The sequence below is a fragment of the Lissotriton helveticus genome, chromosome 8, assembly GCF_964261635.1.
Source record: "Lissotriton helveticus chromosome 8, aLisHel1.1, whole genome shotgun sequence".
Lineage (NCBI taxonomy): Eukaryota > Metazoa > Chordata > Amphibia > Caudata > Salamandridae > Lissotriton > Lissotriton helveticus.
In genome coordinates, this window is record NC_136069.1 from 415,610,735 (window position 1) to 415,633,435 (window position 22,701).

At 44.3% G+C, this 22,701-nt stretch overlaps 1 protein-coding gene across 1 annotated transcript in view; it reads right to left on the reverse strand.

Moving 5' to 3' along the window:
• THSD1 (thrombospondin type 1 domain containing 1) overlaps window positions 1-22,701 on the reverse strand; it is a 101,064-nt gene that overhangs the window by 40,900 nt on the left and 37,463 nt on the right. Inside the window, exon 3 of the mRNA XM_078657255.1 lies at window positions 15,065-15,223. Coding sequence (XP_078513381.1) covers window positions 15,065-15,223 — 159 coding nt within the window. The remainder of the gene's footprint in view (window positions 1-15,064; window positions 15,224-22,701) is intronic.

The window sequence follows — 22,701 nt, forward strand, 5'->3', positions numbered from 1 at the left end:
GAGCACAATGGAGTGGCGTAACGTAGTAGGGAACAAAGCAGAATAAAGTGTATTGGTGTATTGTAGAGTAGAGGGGCATTGAGTGGAGTGGTATGGTGTAGATAGTAGACTGTGGAATAGGGTGTTGTACAATGGAGTGGAAGGGCACAGAGTGGAGCATAGAGTTGGACAGTGGAGTGTCCAGGGATAGAGCAGAGTATAATGCTGTAAAGCGCCACATTGTGTAGTAGACTTTTATAGAGTAGAGTTATATAGAGTGAAGAAGAGTGTCACACAGTGGAGTAGCGTATACCGTAGTGGCGTAGAGGGGATTACTGTACAGTGGAAAAGCACACTGTGGAATAGTGTACAGTGGAATAGGGTACAGTAGAGTGTAGAAGAGTGGAGTGGCTTGAGTGGAATAGCGTAAAGTGGAGCAGTGTATAGCAGAGTAGGGTTCAGTGCATTATCGTATAGTTGAGTGACATAAATTAAAGGGGTGTAGTGTAAAGTTGAGAAAACTATTATAAACTGGAGTTGCATCCCATATAGTAGAGTGGAGTGCTGTGTCATACAGTGTTTGAAACTGTCGTAGAGTGGAGTAGAGTGTTGAACAGTATAGTGTACAGGCATGGAGTCAAGTACAAATTTGGACACTGAAGTGTATAGGGATAGGGTGGAGTAGATTCTAGTTGAGTGGCAAAGAGTGTAGTAGAGTTGAGTAGTGTTATATAGAATAGAAGAGGGTACACTGGGGTGGAATACAATGGAGTGGCATACAGTGGAATATCATACACTGTAGTGTCATAGAGAGGAGTGGCATATAGTGGAGTGGTGTAGAGTGGAACAGCGTATAGTGGAGTAGCATTCGGTGGAGTAGCGTAGACTGTAATGGTGTACAGTAGAGTGGAGTGTTGAAGAGTGGAATAATGTAGAGTGGAGTAGCGTACAGTTGAGTGGTGTAGACTAGAGTGGTGTACATTGGAGTGACGGACAATTGAATAGTGTAGAATGGAGTGGCATACAGTGGAGTAGGGTAGAGTGGGATTCCATACAGTAGAGGCGCGACGACTGCAGTTGCATACAGTGTAATAGTGTACAGTAGAGTGGCATACAGTGGAGTGGCAACCAGTGGACTAGCATACAGTGGAGTAGCATTTATGAAGTGCCATACAGTGGAGTGGTGTAAACTAGAGTGGCGTACACTGAAGTAGGGTAGAGTGTAAAAGCATACAGTGGAGTGACGTACAGTGGACTGGTGTCCAATGGAGTAGCATAGAATGGAGTGAGGTAGATTGGAGTGGTGTACACCTGAGTGGCATAGAGTGGAGTAGCATACAGTGTAGTGGCATACAGTGAAATAGCATAAAGTTGAGTGTTCTAGATTAGACTGGCATACAGTGGAATAGCATGCACTGTAGTGGCAAAGAAATTTAAATTTAGGAGTGACAGAGAGTGGAATAGCGTATAGTAGAGTAGCATACTGTGGAGTGGTGTACATAGGAGTGGTGTAGACTGTGGTGGTATACAGTGGAGTGGGGTAGAGTATAATATTATGCAATGGAGTGGCGTACAGTAGAGTGGCATCCAATGGAATAGCATAGAATGGAGTGATGTAGAGTGGAGTGGCATAAAGTTTTGTAGTGGCATACAGTGGAGCAGCATACAGTGGAATAACATACAGTGAAGTTTGTACAGTGGAGTGGCATACAGCGGAATAGCATAGAGTGGAGTAGTGTATAGTGGAGTGGCATATACTGGAGTGGTGTAGAGTGGAGTTGTGTACAGTTTAATAATGTAGAGTGGACTGGCGTAGAGTAGAGTGTTAAACAGTGGAGTGGCGTAGAGTGTAATAGTGAAGTAGCATACAGTGGAGTGGCGTACAGAGGGGTGTTGTAGACTGGAGTGGCATACAGTGGAGTGGCCTAAAGTGTAATAGCAGACAATGGAGTGGCATCCTATGGAAGAGTGTAGAATGAAGTGGTATAGAGAGGAGTTCCATACACTGGAGTGGCGTAGAGTGGAGTAGCATACAGTGGAGTGGCATACAGTGAAACAGCATACAGTGGAGTGTTGTAGAGTGCAGCCGCATACAGTCGAATATTGTAGAGTGGAGTGGTGTAGAGTGGTGGTGCATACAGTGTAAACGCAAGAGTATAGTGGCATAAAGTGGAGTTGCATACAGTTCGGCTGCCCTGTTTTACGTTTAAACCTATAAGAACTGATAAAACCCCACCGAAAGGGAAATAGCATTCAACAGTGTATACATATAAACACTGAAAAAACACCTGCACAACCACAAACTAAATGCCATCAAAGAAAGGAAAAGGAGAGTGAAAGAGTCACTTTATTTCTTCCTAAAGGGGTCAACACTTTATATCTTTGTCATATAAGGTAGCAGCAAGAAAGACTAGGCTAAGATTTTTCTGCTTGAGTTCTGTTGCTTAGGGATGTCACTTTCTCCTTCCTTTTGCTTTTTTTCAGTTTTGTGGTCTTTGGTCTAAAGATGCAGATTTTAGAAGCATGTTTTAGGTCTTGTTTAATTATTTTATAGATGTAGAGAATTAGGAAATATCAAAATCTGAGAGGTAACATGGTTGATTTCATAAGAATCTTTCTCAATACGTACCATCACATTTTCGCACAGAGAAATGGTAAAAACCCTTGACACATGAGCCCCCTTTTCTAGTGAGTCAGTATTGGTTTTAGGTGAATAGACAAACACCCCAGGCTTTAAACATTCAATGCAAGGAGTAGTGACCTGTATATGTGGAAAGAGCTCTGTCACCAAACATCTGGGCTAGCGGTAAAAACACCAGACTTTTGGAAAACATGGAACAGAGTGTCACTTGAAATGCTGCTGCAAAAAGTTCCTACCACGTTCAACAAAGATTGGAGTAAGATGGTTTGTATTTGCAGTAATTCAGCTATCTATTTGAAAAAGTTGTTTGATACCCTGTCAAAACCGATACCTGAGCTGAAGTATTTCCCTGTAAGACATCTGCACCACTTGTTAGTACTGAAAGCATCTTTACAATCTTCAGAGTTAAGGTAGAATACTATTGACTTTATAGTCCATTCTGGTGCACTGTTTTGTTATGCGCGAAAATGTGTAACCGCTGATAACCACTGTTTTTAAGGTATTGAAATCACTTGAAAACACTGAAAAAAAAACACACCAGAATTTACCAAAAATAGAAACTGAAAACAGGAAAGCCTACATACAGTGTAATAGCATAGAGTGAAGTCTCGTACAGTGGAGTAGCATAGAGTGGAATGGCATAGAGCGGAATAATGTGAGTATAGTGGCGTTGAGTGGAGGGGCATTAAGTGGAGTGGTGTATACTAGAGTGGCTTATACTGGACTACTGTAGATTGGAGTGGTGTATAGTGTAGTGGTGAATCAGTGGAGTGGCTTATGGATGCATGTGTGCGGAGTAACGCATAACAGTGAAATGCGCTGCCTTACATTTCTCCACACATTTACCACTCAATGCAGGCCATGCATAATGGCCTTGCATTGCTTTGTAAATCTGACTTAAGTATTGCATTGCCCATGCGACACCATGTGTGACACAAGGGTACCGCAATAAAATAATACAGTTAGGCCTTAGCTATATTTTGGGCCATGGTATACTGTGGTAACTTTAAGTATACCGTACCAAATAGTGATGATATACCAGTACATAGTTGAGTAATGACTATTTTTAGCAAATGAAAAGGCAACCATATTGTTTTTACTACATATTGGCTGTGTTAGGGCCTTAGATATAGGCAAAAAGTAGTTTGTTTTGGAGTTCCCTACCTATTACCACTTTATTACTAGCATAGTACTCCGAAAACGTATATGAAATTTTATAAAAGTAAATAAATACATTTCCCTACCTATTACCACTTTTATTAAAGTGGTAATTGGTAGGGAAATGTATTTATTTACCCTTACATATTTTCTTATAAGTTTACGGAGTACTGTGCTAGAACCCAGTAAATACAGTATATTTTAGATGTTTCTTTTGTAAAAAAAAAATTACGTTGCGCAGTATTTGGTGCCATTTTTTAGGAATTTTCGCATTACTCCGTACACTTTTTATACAGAATTAAATTATAAAAATTGTAAATACAATATACTACAGTATATTTGTGAGGTATAGTGTATTAGTGTTTTTTCAATGTTTTAGGATATTTTTATTTTTAAGTACTACAGTACTTCCTAGGTAGTACCGCAGTACTCCGTAACATTTAAAACATATATATATAGAAACTTATAATTTATTTTCCCTACATATTACCACTTTAGCAAATTGGAAATGCACTGCTCTGATTGGCTGCCAACACTTCAACCAGGAAGTGTTTGCAGCCATCGTGGGAGTCGGTCTTACGAGTCCCCCCCAAAAAGTGAAAATAAAGAAAAGGGGGTAGGGTAGGAATTCTCTGACTCTCAAACCTTGTTCTCGGGGGTCCCACTGGGACCCTGCCACCGCATTAAAGCATTCAGTTTTTAAATTGCCACAAAATCCTGTTAGACGCATGGAGCCCCCCTCCTTGGGCTATTCAGAGCCCGAGGACCACCTTCTTCTGGAAGCAGTCACATTATTATATGAGGGGGGTTTTGTTGCTCTACCGCTGCCCCAGGGACGGCCACCTCCCCAGGGCCCAAATGTAATATGAAAATAAGCCTGGAGAGGCACTATGGCACCCCCCGCAGTCTGGGGGACAGCCACCTCCCCAGGGCAGTAACTTAATTATAGGTGGGGAACCACACGGCTCCCCCGCTGCTCCTGGGGTCCACCACCTCCCTGGAGAACTGTTCTATGTAAATGCGTGGGGGCCACCATCACAACGGAGCACAACATTAATTAATTTAAAAAACACAATGTGCATGAAGCCCTACAGCCTCCCCCACCGCCTTGTGGACAGCCACCTCCGTGGGCTAAAAAAAATAATAATGTGTGGGGGGCTCTGGTACCCCCACGCATTCCCGGGGTCGGCCACCTCCCCAGGGCACAAATACAATGATGAAGGGGGTCCGTCCATTGCAGGGCAAATTTTATCAAATGACAGTGGACATGCAGCCCCTCTCGTGGAGGCCTACTTGGCCTTGAGGTCCGCCACCCCCAAGGGCAGGCTCCATCAATGTCCCGGGGTGCCCACCCCTTGGATATTGTAGTTTGCTATGGCATGGTGGGAGCACTGGTCCCACCATGCCATTGCAAACCTGTGCTGCTTTCAGCAAGCAAGAGCAGAAAATGCCGAAAGCAGAGCTTGTCTTTTCCCTGCCTGCTGTAACGCAAGCAGGGAAACAGACATTTCTTTGGGATCCAGGGAGCTGCATGTCCCAAAGCAATGCCAGCTCCCGGAGGAGGAGGAGAGCCAGCAGGGAACACAGGGGCCTTCAGGCTCTCTCCATGGTCCTCAACATTGGTTGTGGGTGCCCTGGGTTGAGACCAGGGCACCCACACTACAGGCTGGGCCCCGGGGATTAGGGTCCCGGGCTGAAATCGGCAAAGAAGTTGGGGTGTGCGGCTCCCCTCCCATGGTTTTTTTCCTTAAAAAATAAATGGGGGAGGCCAGGGGATGGGGTTCCCAGGGCCAAACATGGCCCGGGGAAGGGGGGCCACGTGGCCCCCCCATTAAAATATTATAAAAAAGAAGGGCCAGGCACTGGAGGATGGGGTCCTGGGGCCGAGAACAGCTTAGCAAAAGGGAGCACTGAGGCCCCCTCCATAAAAAATACAAAAAGTAAAGCCGGCAGTTCTCAAGAGACCCAGCCCCCTTTCTCCACCATTCTGCAAATGCACCTCTGGTGCACTGCTGGTTGGGGGATGAAGTCCCCTTCGCTGTTGAGGTTCCTCAGGGGCCAACAAGGCCTCTTGTTACTTCCAGTAAGCCACACACAGTGGGATTGCTGAGAGGTGGTTGGGGGGGCCACACCCCCTTTCTCCACAACTCTGCAAACATGCCTCTAGGAGTACTGGTGGTGGGGGGATTAGACCCCTTTGGCTCCTGAGTGCCTCAGGACTAAAGTGGACTTCTTCCCCCAACCAGGAGTGTGCCAGGAGGTGCATTTGCAGAGTGGTGAAGTAAAGGGGACCCTGATGACCTCTCAGCAATCCAGCTATGTAGGTCTTTTTCGAGTCTTTTCCAATTTTCACATCACCAAATCTGTTTGATCTATGTTTTAAAGATTTTTGTTTTAACATGCAATTTGATGCATGTGAGTGGATGTGGAGTAGTTGAAAGATAAGTGCATTTAACGGGAATTATATACTTTGCATTTAAGACTTACTCAGTGCCCTGCCTCTTTAGTCTGTGGGGCCCCTCTCTTTGTATTTTATGTGATACAAGAATGCCAGGTGAAAATTCATGGACACTTAAAAGCTGCAGCCTGCCATAGAAATCAAATGTGCTATGCAATTCTCTGCAAAGCTGCAAGTGGAGACTGGGGGAAAGATGAAATACTTTATGGACCACAAAGCAACATTGAAGTTCACTAAACAATGCCACAGAACAGATGATGATGTGATTCAACGAGACTCTTCTTCAACTGCAAGAGATACAACTCCAGATCAAAATACAACAAGTGAGTATGTTACTTTGCAAATGCTCAGACTGATGGCCTAGATTCCACTCTTAAGTGAAATGTTCACAGTAATAAGCATGAACAGTGATAAAGCTTGAATTGCTATGCATGGGAGGGTGATTCTAAATATATATGAAAAAATGCCCCCGATGGCGGGAAGGCACTCCACGTCCCCATGTGTGTAGCACACTAAGTGACTACTTTTGATTCTAATATGACAAGGTTAAATGGGTATATTCACTGATAGTTGATAATATCAGGGTGTGAGGCGCACTGAACGTTGGATGTTTCAGGGTCAACGGGAAAGTAAAGGCTGGGGTGTTTTCTTTCCCCCTTCCCCCGACATTGGTATTACATGCCACTAGGTGACACCTTATGTTTTCTATGCATGTAGTATTAGGATATCCCATATTTACACTGGGAATAATACTCAGATTTGTATAGCACAGCTAATCACCCGTGAGGGTATCCAGGAGCTGTCCACAGGCACAGTGAGATTATGTGATATTCCCAGAACCACAGGATGTTGAGCCGATCCTGAGACTTTCGGGGACCCAGTCTAGAATAAATACTTTTTTGCCCCAACATTTGACAAACCTCTATATAGACTGGAATCAAAAGGACACGTCTATTGCAGAGGATTTTCCAAGAGAGCTGCAGCTCCCCATGCTATACAAAAAAACCTGAAAGGGATTTGTAAAAAGAAGACCTGATAGAGGCTGTATGGGGCATGCCGAGCAGGAAAACACCTGGCGGGGAGACTCTTAGCAGGGTTTTACCAAATCTTTGTCCCAGAGTTTATAGACAAAGTACAAGAAGTATTCCAGGAAGCCAAACAAAAAGGCAGGCTGCCTAGATCAAAGAGGGAAGTGATAACTGTTATGTTTCCGGAGCCTGAGAGGGCCCCACAAGATCCTGGCTCATATAGGTCGGCGTTATTGATAACCACAGACCTGATGGCCCTTTCTAAGGCTCTAGCAAATAGATTGAGTAAAATAATGGGCTCCCTAGTGCATGAAGACCAATGCAGCTCAATCGCGGGGCATAACACCCTCTGGAATCTACCGAAACTCAATCATGTGACACATGCCATGATAGAATCAGATGAAGAATATGCATTAATGGTGTTAGACATCGAAAAAGCCTTCGATACCTTAGATAGGGGCTACGTGCAGGCCGTTTTAGGGATACAGGTATTGGTCTTGATTTCTTCACATAGATTAAGCTGTTCTACATGGGGCCCATAGCAATGTGTGAAGCCAGGAGGAATAATGTCAGGGGAGTGGTGCATTGAGCAAGGTACTGAACAGTGGTGCCCTTTGTCTCCCCTGCTATTAGATCTAGAAATGGAACCCCTGGCCATACACTTTTGAGAGACATTGCTTAACTGGCATATAATAGTAGGAGATACAACACATACTGTATCAATGTATACTGATGGCACCCTGATCTATATTAGACACCTAGTCAGTTTGATCCCACATTTTATGCAGGTGATGGATAGGTCAAAGGACTGCGGATAAACCTTAATAAAACATTCATATTGCTGCTGCAAAGGCTGGTTTGATGGGCATTGGATCAACTGCTGGAATAGGAACTAAATTGGGTACTGGATCAATGTAGACACCTAAGTGTTCAAGTAGCACAATCTGCAAAAAAACTATGTTTTATACTATGGGAAGAGAACTAGATCATCTTAAATCATTGGTCTAATTCTGGAACACATTGCCGCTTCCAGTAATGGGTAGAATAGCTGTAGCTAACATGGGCTTTCTTCCTCGGTGCTTTTCTGTCTTGCACAACACCATGTGCTATATTAAGCTGTCAACATTAAGGAACTTGGGCCCATATGTATCAACATCCTCATTTGCGATTCTCAAATAGCGATTTTTTAGACATCGCTATTTGAGAATTGCAAAAAGGGATGTATGTGAAAAATCGCAAATTTTTAGCGATTTCTTAATATTCCTTAATTGCGATTAGCAAATTGCGAAATCGCAATTAAGGAATACTTTCCCATTAATTTCTATGGGCCAGGAGGCCCATAGGAATGAAGGGGAAGTTATTCAAAATTTGCGAGAATAATTTAAAGGGTTCAAGGGTGTCATAAGGACACCCTGATGCACCCCTGAAATTTACATGTGTGCGCATATGGCGCACATACATGCCCTTAAGGCATGTATGTGCCCCACATGGCACCTTCACAAATGGCAAAAAGTGCATTTGTGAAAGAAATCGCAAATTACCACCAACTTGAAGTTGGTGGTAATTAGCGAGCAAAACTTCTGTGGTTGCTGCATAGAATTTAAGGAATCGCAATTTGCGATTCCTTAAATGCTTACTCAAAGTTAAGGAATCGCAAATTGTGCGATTCCTTAAATTTGCATTGCGATTATCCTCATACATACCATTTTCTGAATTTTGACTCGCAAACGCTGCTTTTTTGCGATTCGCAGCATTTGCGAATCAAAATTCGGTTGATACATATGGCCCTAGATAAACTAACAGCAGCTTAAGTTTGGACCAGGAAAAGAATTAAGGTTAAATTAGATCCACTAAAAGAGTACATTATATTCATCAGCATCAAACACAATCAACACCACTAAAATGTAAGATGATGTACCCGAAGAAATCATCAGCCTGTACTAGATGCGGGGAGATGGAGACATCATTCTTATACATATAACACGACCCTGTAGAAAACTTACACTATACCTAGATAATACTGTAACAAACATAGGTCAAATAACAAACAATGCACTAGAATGTATGATTAAACAATGCCTATTGGGTATAATCCTCCGAAAGGGATGACGCAGCATAATTAGTTTCTTACCATTCCACATGGAGTGCAGTAGTACCAGGGGATATGTCACCTTTACACAGCATTAGTTAAAGGACCTACCTTTTCCCCAAATATTTTAGAATGCATGACCCTTTACAACACATGCCTTTACAATGCAGGAGAAGGTAAGTATCTAGTAATAAAGTAAGGTTCGTTTTATTCAGGTTCAGGATTTGGTACAGATAAAGCAAGATAAGGGGGTTCCAAGGTCTAGAGGTGGGTAGAGGTATAGGGAGGTAAAGGTTTTTTAGGGTTCGGGTAGGGGTAAAGGGAGTAAGGGTTTTTTAAGGATTCAGGATTTAGGGTTTGGCCCCCTCAAACAATATGGACACAGGGGTTGGTTGGTGTTCCCAGGGTCCATTTGGGCTCGGGGACGGGGGGTGCGCCCCCTCCACTAAAAATAAACTGTTTTTCCCTTGGGGATATCGTCTCCTAGGTCACTACAGGCTCAGGAAGGTGGGGCTGAGTGCCCCCTACCCCAAAAGCTGAAGTGCTTGACCCCAGGGAATGGGGTCCCCAGGACCACTGCAGGGCATGGGGTCCCTCAGGCCTAAAAAGATCTCGTTTAGAGGAGCCCAACTCCTGCACTCAGAATCTTAAAAAATGCCAGATGGCCAGTTTCTTTTTTTTTGTTCCACGATCCCTCTGGAGCATGCCTTCCATGGGAGCGAATTGACGCAAGAGAAAAACAAGCATTTGCAATGCAATAGGTCTCGCATTAGGAAAGTTTGAGCCATTGGTATTGCGAATTACATTTTTTTATTTATGTGTTGGTTGTGAACATTGCTATAGTAATAGCTAAAGTAATAGCTTTATCATTTACAATGCCAATAGTTTTAACTTTCACAAATGTGACACCTATAGCATTTGCAATGCAATATGTGTTGTATTTTCATGAAAATCCAAGAACAGAAGTGAAATATTAACTTTTTTTGTGACATTTATAAGACAGACGTTATTGTTGTTCTGCCGAAGTGGTACTAATGAGGTGAATCCTTTGCCCAGGTACTGTTACTGTGTGTAAAAATTCCCAAAATAATATAATAATACTAGTCCAAAATGTGTGGCATTACATCACATGAAATGTTGTTTCTTGCCGCAATAGTCAAACCTGCCACATCATTTGCTCCTCGACTGCCGCATAATTCCAGTGGCCTGCGTGTATGTATCGCTGCACTCTCAGCCGCTCTCTTCATCGAGACAGGCAACGATCTATCATTCAACAGAACACAAAGACAGAACTCCCAACACACATCGAGGTGCTTCAGTCCGCCTCTATTTATTTATAACAGTGCCCATCAGCAGTCGCTAAAGCCACATTCCTGACAGCCCTGCACCCCTGTAGGGCAGCGGGCGTGTGGGCCATCCTGGAAGACGTGTAAGAGACAGGGTACAGCCCTCTGGCCTCGCCCATCACACACCAGGCACACTGAACACATCTTATGTAGTTGATACATTCACCTGGTGGCACCACTGAGCATGCATCTTCCATGCGGTGTTATGGAAAACCGTTCAGAGTGATCCTCGGACAATGGTAAGTGCTTCGAAGCCATAACAATAGCAGACTGGGCGCTACACAAATGCCAATAACATAACCCCAAATAACCTTTCTCTCTGCAAGATTGATTTATTAAAGGTATTGTCACCTCGAGAGACTCTCCAGTTCCTCAAAAACTCCTCTGACTCCAGGGAAGGAAAGCCCCAGCCCCAGGGCTCAACTTGTCCCATGGTTGCCGGTTCTCGTTTTTGTAGGCAAGAGTAATTTTTGCACATTCGGAGTTTGACAGCAGAGCAAAAGAGAGAAGACAGAAGAGCGAGAAAGTAGGGGGAAGAAGAAAAATATAGGAAAACAGTGACGGGGAAAAAAGAGGGAATAAAAAAAAATGAACCGACAAGGGAGACAGAAAGGCATGAGAGGGAATCAGGACTAAGGCTTCAAGCTGCTGTAATTACACCAAACACGAGGAGCCACAACTTCCGAAAGTGAACATCAGTTTACATTCTAGGCGGCAGCCGCGACAAACTAGTTTGTGCACTCGGAGGTCGTAAGTGCATGCATCGTTAGCGCCTGGCTGCTTGTAACAAGTTTGAGCGCTAGACAAACGAGTCAGCTGTGATTATCCACACACACCTCATCTACAGCATCCTAGGAAGGAATGTTGCCACAGAACCAAGGCTGGTGCATGAACGGGCTCACTAGAAGCGCCTACTTTTAAATATCCACTATTCGTACCAAACACTCAGAATAAATGTCACTTAGAGTCACGGGCACCTTTCGCCGTGTTTGGGGCTCATCTGTGTGGTATACACTGTTATAATATAAACAGCCGGCTTCTTAAAACTATTTTTTTAACGAATTACCTGTGCAGCTTCCGTAGTCTGTTTCCCTCTTCGGCTCTAAGACGGGTGCTTAGAGTTGCCTCATGGCGCTATGCGGACTAGAGGCAGACTGTGGCTCGCTCCTCACTTCCTGTTCCCTTTACGCTAAGTCCAGGGCGCATCATCTCGTGACTCGGTTGCGGTTCCTTTTTAGGGACCCGGCAGTCGTGGGAACCGGGCCTTCAGAGAGGGCTGAACAAGAGGCTGTCGGAAGCGGTCAGCCGGGGCGGCGCGGGTTCGAGTGTCTGGGAGGGAGAGGGCTGATGGCGAGACGGCGAACATGGTGACGAGGGCAGGACTGGGAACCCAAGACAGCCCTGGGAAACGTGTCAGTCCGCTCCTTTCCCCTCTGTCTCTCGCTCTGTCACCCCTCGCTTCCCTCATGCCTTCTGTAAGTACCCGGGGGAGCTGGAGAAGGTGACAGGCACCAGCAATGTTCTCTTATCGGCGGGGCTGCGCTCTCTATGCAGGAAAACAAACCAGTGAAAACGAAACCTAAGAGCCGCACGCGTGAGCTTTTACCGTAGACAGCTCACGTCGCGCGGCTCTTAGGTTTCGTTTTCCTAAGTGCATGGCAGAGTCGCGCTCGCACACATGCGCGCTCACGAGGTCAAATCCGACATCCGAGACTGGAAGCGGGGCACCTCCCAGTCCCAGCACGTGCACCCCCCCCTTTACAAATACTAAAAGTATACTAAAGTATACACGAGGTCGGTTCGCTACGCTCGACCTAAAAATTAGACACAGCCTATAGGCATAGCATAGTTAGGAATCAACAGCCAGCTTCAGGGGGACACTGGAATCAACCGGAAGTTTCTCCGCCTCAGATCAGTATATGCCAAACACCCCTTGTAGCAGCGCCGGGATCAAAACGAAATCATCTGTAACGGCCAATGGCGTTTTCACCCAGGTGAATATAGACCTAACCTTTCTATGCAGTTAGATCCATCCTGTAATGTCCCTGTAATCTGATCTCACATGAAACAAAGGGCGCACCCGCGGAGAAATTAGGGCGGTTTGCGATTCAATGTGCACATTGTATGTAAAGTGATCAGGTTATATATGCGCAACGCCTGTGTTTTATAGCGCTCACATCAGCCGAGCATCCAGTCGCTTCAAGCAGGAGATGCCCACTTAGGTGCCTGCATTGAGGAGCGTCACACTTTTCTGAAACTGGATTTGCACCACAATTTCCCGGGACTGGAGCGTACAAAACGTGCACTTTCCGCTCCGCTGCTGTCCGTGGTGCCTGCACGTGCACCGCGGTCTGTGTCACAGGCATTGCCTGCAACTGGTTCAAATTCTGGCCGCATATATCCGGACAGATACCTAGGTGCCTGCCCTGGGATTCAAGCACAGAACCCGGGCACATGTATGTGCGATGGAACAAGGCGTGGACAGAGGCTGGGAGCGCTGTCAGTTTCACACTACAACCCCGTCACTGTCCCTGAATCCAGCGTCTCCCCATCCAGGAAGGTAGAGCGTATGACTCTCACCACTATTCCATCTTTACATGGTGGTGTGAGAAAGGGGTCCATGAGACTGCAAAAGCTTATGCAAATGAGTGTGTGAATGAGTGACACAAGTGGACTGCCTGGTATAAGGGATCGACTGTGCAAGTGAAGGTTACAGCGACCAGACAATGAGTGAGACAGTGATTGATGGATGTGAGTACCTCAGTGACTGTGAGTTTGTGCTAAAGTGGTGAGGCGGTGAGAGAGAGAAAGAGGCGCAAAGCCATTGAGTATGTGAGTGAGCGGTCAACGGTGAATGAGTTAGTGAGTGATCGGCTGAAGATGTGCTTGTGGGTGAGTATGACAGTATGGGTGGGAGTGGGTTAGTGAGTGAAGCAGTGAGCGACTAAGCAGGCGAACGAGCGAGTGTGACACTAAGGTGGTGATTTTTAATGTGCGCGCAACAGAGACACTGAACACGAGCAAATAAGCGAGAGTTAGTGAGTGAATGCGTGAACTGGCGGTGACTGAAACCCTGCGTGGGTGAATGAGTGGGAGAATGAGTGGGAATGCGAGTCAGCGAGTGAATGTGCACATTTGTATCAGTCCTCGCAAACTGAGTCGCCTCGGGTATTGCATCGTTTTAGCGAACACGGGTGATTAATCTATTGATTAAGCTATTGATTAATCTATCAAAGTATATACCACTCTCGATGTTGGGATACCATGGTGCAACGCCCTGTGCCGCCAGTCCTCGACGCCTTCGGCACATCTCACCCACAGCGGGGTAAGTAAGCATGTCACTGCTCCCTGCAGGAGCGCAGCGGAGAAACTGGCTAACTGGTATCGCGCATGCGCGGAGCGGGTGTCGCGCCGCTCGCAAGGAGCGCAGAAACCGCTCCTGCCTAAAGCCCACGCGTGATCTCATCTGCTTGCTGAATCGGAAAACAAACCAGTGAAAACGAAACCTAAGAGCCGCACGCGTGAGCTTCTACCGTAGACAGCTCACGTCGCGCGGCTCTTAGGTTTCGTTTTCCTAAGTGCATGGCAGAGTCGTGCTCGCACACATGCGCGCTCACGAGGTCAAATCCGACATCCGAGACTGGAAGCGCGGGCACCTCCCAGTCCCAGCGCGTGCACCCCCCCCTTTACAAATACTAAAAGTATACTAAAGTATACACGAGGTCGGTTCGCTACGCTCGACCTAAAAAGGCCGGGCCAATCAGAACATTCTATTTTTTTAATTGTTTTCAACGGACTCTCATAAAGTGCCTCGGACCCAACCATCCAGATATACAAATACTTGTCTTGCTGAGTATCTCAAAAAATACTGTACGTATTTATATCAAATTACAAATTTGGTGTAATGCCATTTAGCAGTTTTTGTGATATCGCTTTTCAAAAAAGTCTATGGAAAAGGTATGGGGATATTGCATTTTGGGACCCCCAACCTTTAACTCAGTCTTGCTTGACGGATTCCCTCCCTCCCCCAAGCCACCCAAAAACTTTACATGCACAAAGTAGGCAAAAATTAGCACCTTATTGAAAGTTTTGTGAAGATTCGTCACACTCAGCTATAGTTATTATCAAACCAAAAAAAGGCATTTCCTATGAAAACACTGACCTAACAATAACTAACCAGTGGCAACTGCCACTGGATAATATATGTATGTATATAAAGCTAATGTACATAGATATGGTGGTAAGTATACTAAATATATACTTATATATATATACGTTTATAATATTTAGGTCATGATACTTTTGCACATTGATATTTTTTGTGCATGCATTTAACTGTAAACATAAATAAATGCAAACCCTTACTCGAGCAGTCATCCAGAGAGCAGAGGGAGACCTCAGTATGTGGCCCCACGCATCCTGGCTTGAATGATGAGGAAGTGAGGCATTTTCTATATCTGTCACGGACTCCATCACCGCATGTCACGCTGCAGGGATTCCAGGACTCCCAAACACCCCATGCCGCTGCAGAAGGATAATACAACTTAACCAATCATTTAAATGTTAACAGTTTTTAAGGAAAAATAAAATGTCTTCCATTTATTACAGTTATTGAGACTGGGAGATTAATTTTCCATGGCTAGCTTGAGATCAACCTGCAAAGCTATGATTAATTTTCATATCTAAATGTCCAGTATTATAAATGCTGCTTTTCCTCTCTGAGTAGCAAGTTATTATTATTGGCTTTTGCTTAATAATTTTACAATAAAACATATAAGACAGTTGGATGCGAACCCTCACATTGCTAGCCACAAGTGATAAAAAGTCCAAACTCTTCAGGGAAGATCAACTCTTTATTACCAGACTCCTCTCTCCGCCGTCAGCTCAGCAACTCATACCTGAACATTCTAAGGCAGCCTCCAGGGGCACAGAGGAGGATACCAAGGTGGAATAATAGGGGTGAACAAGGGAGGAACAAACCATTATATGTTGGGTAAGGAAGGGAATAAACTTTTCACATGTATGAGTGAAAATACACATTGTGACACATCTTCCCCCCAATGCTGAACAAAGAGAAATAAAACACAACGGTTACTTGTACATAACATAGTTTTTTTGCCAATCAGGAGCCTTGCGAGTTCTTTGAGTCATGGGTAAGTTATGTGGATCTTGATTGTAAGACTCTATGGTGAGTCTGTGGTCAGATGGTTCGCTATGTGTTGGTTGCAATTTAGTTAATCTGTCCATGCTCCGCATTTGGTCATTGTCCAATATGGCTGTGTTGCTTCTGATTGCTGCTATTCGCATGGGTTTGGAAAATTTAGTATCAGGATTGCCAACTCTGGGATTCTCAACACATACCCAGTCTCCCACTCTCCATTGTGGAATTTTGGTTCCATGTTTGGTGTTGTACTGAGTTTTATATCTGGATTGGTGTGTGCTTATCTTGTCTTTAAATGTTTGGATGTCATTTGTAATGTGGGTTCCCCCTCCTAACCAGTTCGGAAAGAATTTGGTACAGGGTTTCCTTCATTTTTAAGCAGAGAAAGGGGAGATGTCAGTAACTTGGTTGGGAATGGTGTGGTAAGCCCACAACATTTCTTGTATTGCCTGTTCTATGGGAATTCTGTTGACACTTGCTCACTGTATACAACCTTTGATCATACGATTCATTCTTTCTACCAGACCATTGGCTCTGGGACAGCAGAGAGGTGTTTTCAAGTGATATATATTCAAATTATTAAGGAACTCTGGCATAGTGTAAGAAGTAAATTGGACTCCATTGTCCGTGATTCTGGAGGATGGTATGCCTTCCTTGACAAAGCAATCTTTAAGAAACTGAATGACAGTTATGGTTTCTTATTTGGTTGACCATTTTCACTACGGTCCAATGTGAATGGTAATCTATTAAGACTAGTGCAAAATGATTAGTAACTCCTCTGAATTTGAAAGGACCAATTATGTCCAGGGCAATCTTTTCCCATTGCTTGTCTGGTAAAGGTTCAGGGGAGATGAGAGTTTTCCTAGTTACCTTGGATTTTTCACTACTGGCACGTATTAAACAATTCTTTACTTTTGCTTCTACCATCGAGTCCATGTTGGGAAACCAGTAGCAATTACGCAGTCTAGCTTTATTTAAACTTCTGCCTAAGTGGCCTCATGTACAAGATCAATTATTTTACATCTTAGAGCTTCAGGTGGAATTATTTTGTTGTTCCTAAATAAAATACCTTGATCCATGTTAAGTTCATAACGTACCTCCCAGAATTTTTTAATCTCTGTTTCTACGGAATCAGAAGAATTGGGCCAACCTTGTACCATGTAAGAAATAAGTTGTGTCATAGTGTTGTCTTTATCCATGCATTCTAACCATTCTGGGTAGTGATGATATTGAGATTGAGTTGGAGAATGGGGTACTCGGGGGTGTCAAATTGTTCTTCTTTACAGATAGGACTTCTAGAAAGAAAGTCTGCTGCAGAAGTTTGTATACCTGGAACAGACTCAACTCTAAAACAGAAACCCTCCAACCCAAGTATCCATTTAGCTATGTGAGGGGTGTTGGAAGAGTTATTTTTAGGGTTGAACATAAAAATCAGAGATTTGTGGTCGGTACGTATGCAAAATTGAATGCTCCAGAGAAAGAATTTTATAATGTTTTACACCCCGGAAACAGGCCAAAGCTTCTCTTTCCACCACGGAATAGTTAATTTCTGCTTTAGTGAGAGTTCGCGGGGCAAATGCATCAATTCTTTCTTTACCATCAATAACCTGTGAGAGGTTAGCCCCTAAGCCTCTGCAGCTTGCATCTGTAGTGAGAATAGTTTTACGGTTGTGATCAAAGTTACATAGATACAGAGCTCTTTACTTTTAAAAATGACTTATGTTGTTCAGTTGACCATTGGAAATGAGTGTGGCTCTTTGTGAGTTCTCTGCAGTTTGCAGTTAGATCAGCAGAATGATTCACATATTTCTCCATGTACTTTTATAATCCTAAAAATGACTTGAGTTTGTCTTTGTTAGTAGGTGCTGGAGCATCTCTCACTGCTTCAATTAAACAATGTTTAGGTTTAAACCCTTCCCTTGAATTGGAAATTTTCTTTTTTTAATGTGAGTCCTTCTTTATTGAATTTGGAAAGAACTTGTCTTAAAAACTGTATCATGTTCATCAATGCTGGCACCATAAATTAATACATCACCTTGGAAACATAACGTATTGGGAACATTACCCAAGACATGCTGCATAATTTTCTGAAACACTGCCGCCGCAGAGGCCAGTCCAAACGGCATGCGACGGAACATGAATGTTACCATGGGCGTAGTGAATGCTGTGAGTCTTTTAGAATCTGGATGTAGCTCCACTTGATGGTACGCCTTGGAGAGATCCAGAACACTGAAATGAGTGGCCCCTCCCATAGTGCTTAACATCTCATGGATGCGGGTAATGGGTGCCTTTCCACTAAGAGGTTGTTTAAGTCACGTAAGTCAATACACATTCTGATTTCTTGGCTATGAGTTTTCTTTGCGATGACAATGGGGGCTACCCATTCGGAGCAATCAACAGGTTGTATTATGTTTAATTTTTCTAATCTGGATAACTCTTTTCTTAAAGGTTCCCACAAAAGATGGGGTATAAATCTGGTCTTGTGAATTACAGATTTAGCATTCTGTTTTAACTGAAGTTTGTGTTGAAAGTCTTTTAGTAATCCTAAATCCTCTGAAAACTCAGCAACTCATACCTGAACATTCTAAGGTAGCCTCCAGGGGAACAGAGGAGGATACCAAGATGGAATAATAGGGATGTATAAGGGAGGAACATACCATTATATGTTGGGTAAGGAAGGGAATAAACTTTTCACATGGATGAGTGAAAATACACATTGTAACAACAAGCCTCTCATTAGGAATGAATAAAGGTGCTAATTTGAGATTTTGAGATCGGAGGTTCTATCTATTACATCGTACAGAGACAGCTCATGCTTTCGCTATGAGCCATTCCAAGCAGACCGCTCACAAGTCCACCAGTGGAAAAGCACCTTGTTAACCAAGACTACCAGCAAGAGCCACTAGCGTCAAGATGCCTCACCACTACCTGCCCGGGACTGTAGCTTTCCGGAGATCCACCTCTAACAAAAGTGAGCTTCTTTAGCGCCTTTGTGAAATTTGGGGGCATATTTATTAAGAAATCATGCAGTGCAGAAAATCACCTTGCTGTGCTGCACAGTGTGATAGGGAAAGGACAGGAATGTGCCATTATACAGCACATTCCTGTCTTTTCACTGTGCAAGACACATTCCTCAACAAAAACAATCCTGAGAGGAAGTATCCTCTTTCTATGTGTGCAGCAGAATGCAGCACACATAGAAACAGGAAGTAACAAGGAGAAATAAATGTATTTCTCCCTGCTACGCCTCAGCTGAGGAGGCATAGCATTTTTACGTATTTCCAGGTCTACCACTATTGGTAAATCTGGGAATGCACTAAAATCCATGGGTGGGTGCGTGGAAATAATCACGCTCCGCCCACTGAATGACTCCTTGGGGCAGAGTAAAGTAGTGATTTGCGCTGTATTGCGTTACTCTAGATTTAGCAAGCCACGCGTGGTGGCTTTGCTTGGCTTCAATAATCTAACTTAAGAGTTGCGTCACTCTTGCTCCACATTGCGTAGAGCAAGGCTGGTGCAAGTCTTTAACAAATAGGCCCCTTTATTTCTAGGGTTTTCATAATTGATCCTTTTGTGGGAGAATTTAAGTTAGAATTGGAGGCAGGAAGGGCTGTTCTTCACCTTTGCATTTTTGTGGCTCTGGGCTGTCTGTTCTATTAAGAGGGTATTTAAGGGAAAGGAAAAGGTTGCTGAAGATGTCACACAGCTTTTGCAAGTAAGATAGTATTATTCCCCAGTAGTTGAGATTTGTTTAGAGATGTTAAATACTTCAGTGATTCCGTTTGCTGTTGTACATTTCTTCCACCTTTGCATCAGAGATGGTTTGTTTTAGAATTATACATTGAGGTTTTTCCTCCTGTTCTTTCTGGAGCCGCTCCAATTGCCTGCCTTGGTTTGGTAATTCTTTCAAAAACAAGTTTTCTCTATACTATTTTGATTACTGTAGTGGGAAGTATGTTGTTTATGGCCATCTAAAGATTCCTGAGGTGGATATGAATTATAAGTTTCCTTCTAATTTTTGGGTTCTCATAGAGAACTATGAAATGTGCAAGTGAAAGTAAATACACGATCCGAAATTAGATTTAAATTAATGCATGTGCCTTCCACAATTGACATCTTGTTAAATTAAATGTGCAGAATTTGCTTTCCAGCTTGGTTAAGCATGAGCCCCTTCTCTAATACCCTCAGGTTGTCTAGGTTTACGAGGTGCGGGTTTTCATTGGCTCATGTGTGTGTTTATGTAGATGCTACTTGCATGTAGATGCTGAATACCAAGGGAGTCCAGTTCTGATTCCACCTGATCCCTCTTTCTTCCACCACCCTGCAGTTCTGTCTCATTATTTCACTCTTGTGGGCTCTTTTTCATCACTTCTTTCTTTCTGTCTCTGTCACTGTTTTCCAAGCTTTTTCTTCTTCAGCCTTTTTCCTTTTTGTGTCTTTTCCGCTCTTCCTAGGGTTGAAAGTCTGATAATATAGCCTTCTTGCCTGCCATAGTGGGCTATACCGGCTGTTAGAACATTGGGATGTTGGGAGCTCCATTGAAAACAATGGAGTGCTCCGGGCTTCTAATGGCTGGTATAAGCCAGGAGCTCCAACATTCCAATGCTTCTTTGTTCACAGCTCTGGCTGTGAACAAAGGCTTCAGGGAGCATGAGGGGATTCCAATCCCCTCACGCTCCCATAAGGCTTTGTTCTTTTTTGTTAGAACATTCTGCCCTCTAGTGGCAGAATGTTCTAATAGCCTTATAGCCCTTCGTAGCTGGGCTATACCGGTTATTAAAGTGCCTCTCCCTTGTTAAAAGCCCTCGCCTTCGGCTCAGGCCTTTAACGCTGGAAAGGGCCTTTAATAGCTGGTATAGTCCTTTACGGCGGGCTATATTAAAGGCCCGCTCCCGCTTTAAAGGCCCGAGCCGAAGGCGAGGGACTTTAACAAGGGAACGGAACTTTAATAGCCGGTATAGCCCTGCTACGGAGGGCTATAAGGCTCTTAGAACATTCTGCTACTAGAGGGCAGAATGTTCTAACAAATAAAACAAAGGCTTCTCAAAGCTCGATGGTATTTCAATCCCCTCGAGCTCCGAGAGGCTTTTGTAAAACATTGGAATGTTACTCTGTGGGCCTTTACCGGCCTTTACCGGCCCGTAGAAGCAGGGAGCACTCCATTGTCTTCAATGGAGCTCCCAACATTCCAATGTTCTAATAAAAAATATGTTCTATTTCCCAGAAATGGAAGGCATCATCAATCACCTGCACAAATTATACTATATATATATATATATATATATATATATATATATATATATATATATATATATATATATATACATATACATACATTGCGGTGTCGGAGTCACTAACTCCGCATTGGGAGAGATGCACTGTCGGACTTTCCCCCGTATAATTGTTCCCTGATGACGAAGGTTATGCAGTTGGGGACCACGCTGGGTGCTGACGAAGCTACACAGCGGAAATGCATACGCCCGGAGTGCCGTCCAAACCTTTCAATAAATCAGCCTTCAAATTGTTCCCCGTTGTGGCCTCTGCCTTTCTTTCAGGAGGGTTTTCCGGATATTGACAATTGCCAGCCAGCGGCAATTCACAGAGGCCCCTGCAGACAAGTTGGCCTGATCGACACTGGCGTTCTGTCTTGCCTCGGCGTGAGACTTTCTTCTTCAAGTTATTGATACTGATCAGGCCCACCCCAGCCAACAGGGAGAAACATTGCGGTGTCGGAGTCACTAACTCCGCATTGGGAGAGACGCACTGTCGGACTTTCCCCCGTATAATTGTTCCCTGATGACGAAGGTTATGTAGTTGGGGACCCGAGGAAGCTGCACATTGAAGGGTACACGGCAACAGTGAGAGAAGTGATCGAGTGCTACTTTGTGGGTCGCGCTTCCATTTGGCTGCCCTTTCCTGGTTTTACATTGCATGCTGGGATCAGAAGTGCTTTGCACTCTAAAGACACTGTGATTGGTGCTGTCCGGCATCATCTAGGGCGTAGCGTCCTACAAATGAGGCAGTGTATGAACTATCTACTAATTGACAGGCACTCGACCATCCTGCTGAGTACCACGCTGGGCGCTGACGAAGCTACACAGCGGAAATGCATACGCCCGGAGTGCCGTCCAAACCTTTCAATAAATCAGCCTTCAAATTGTTCCCCGTTGTGGTCTCTGCCTTTCTTTCAGGAGGGTTTTCCGGATATTGACAATTGCCAGCCAGCGGCAATTCACAGATGCCCCTGCAGACAAGTTGGCCTGATCGACACTGGCGTTCTGTCTAGCCTCGGCGTGAGACTTTCTTCTTCAAGTTATTGATACTGATCAGGCCCACCCCAGCCAACATGGAGAAACATTACGGTGTCGGAGTCACTAACTCCGCATTGGGAGAGACGCACTGTCGGACTTTCCCCCGTATAATTGTTCCCTGATGACGAAGTTATGCAGTTGGGGACCCGAGGAAGCTGCACATTGAAGGGTACACGGCAACAGTGAGAGAAGTGATCGAGTGCTACTTTGTGGGTCGCGCTTCCATTTGGCTGCCCTTTCCTGGTTTTACATTGCATGCTGGGATCAGAAGTGCTTTGCACTCTAAAGACACTGTGGTTGGTGCTGTCCGGCATCATCTAGGGCGGAGCGTCCTACAAATGAAGCAGTGTATGAACTATCTACTAATTGACAGGCACTCGACCATCCTGCTGAGTACCACGCTGGGCGCTGACGAAGCTACACAGCGGAAATGCATACGCCCGGAGTGCCGTCCAAACCTTTCAATAAATCAGCCTTCAAATTGTTCCCCGTTGTGGCCTCTGCCTTTCTTTCAGGAGGGTTTTCCGGAT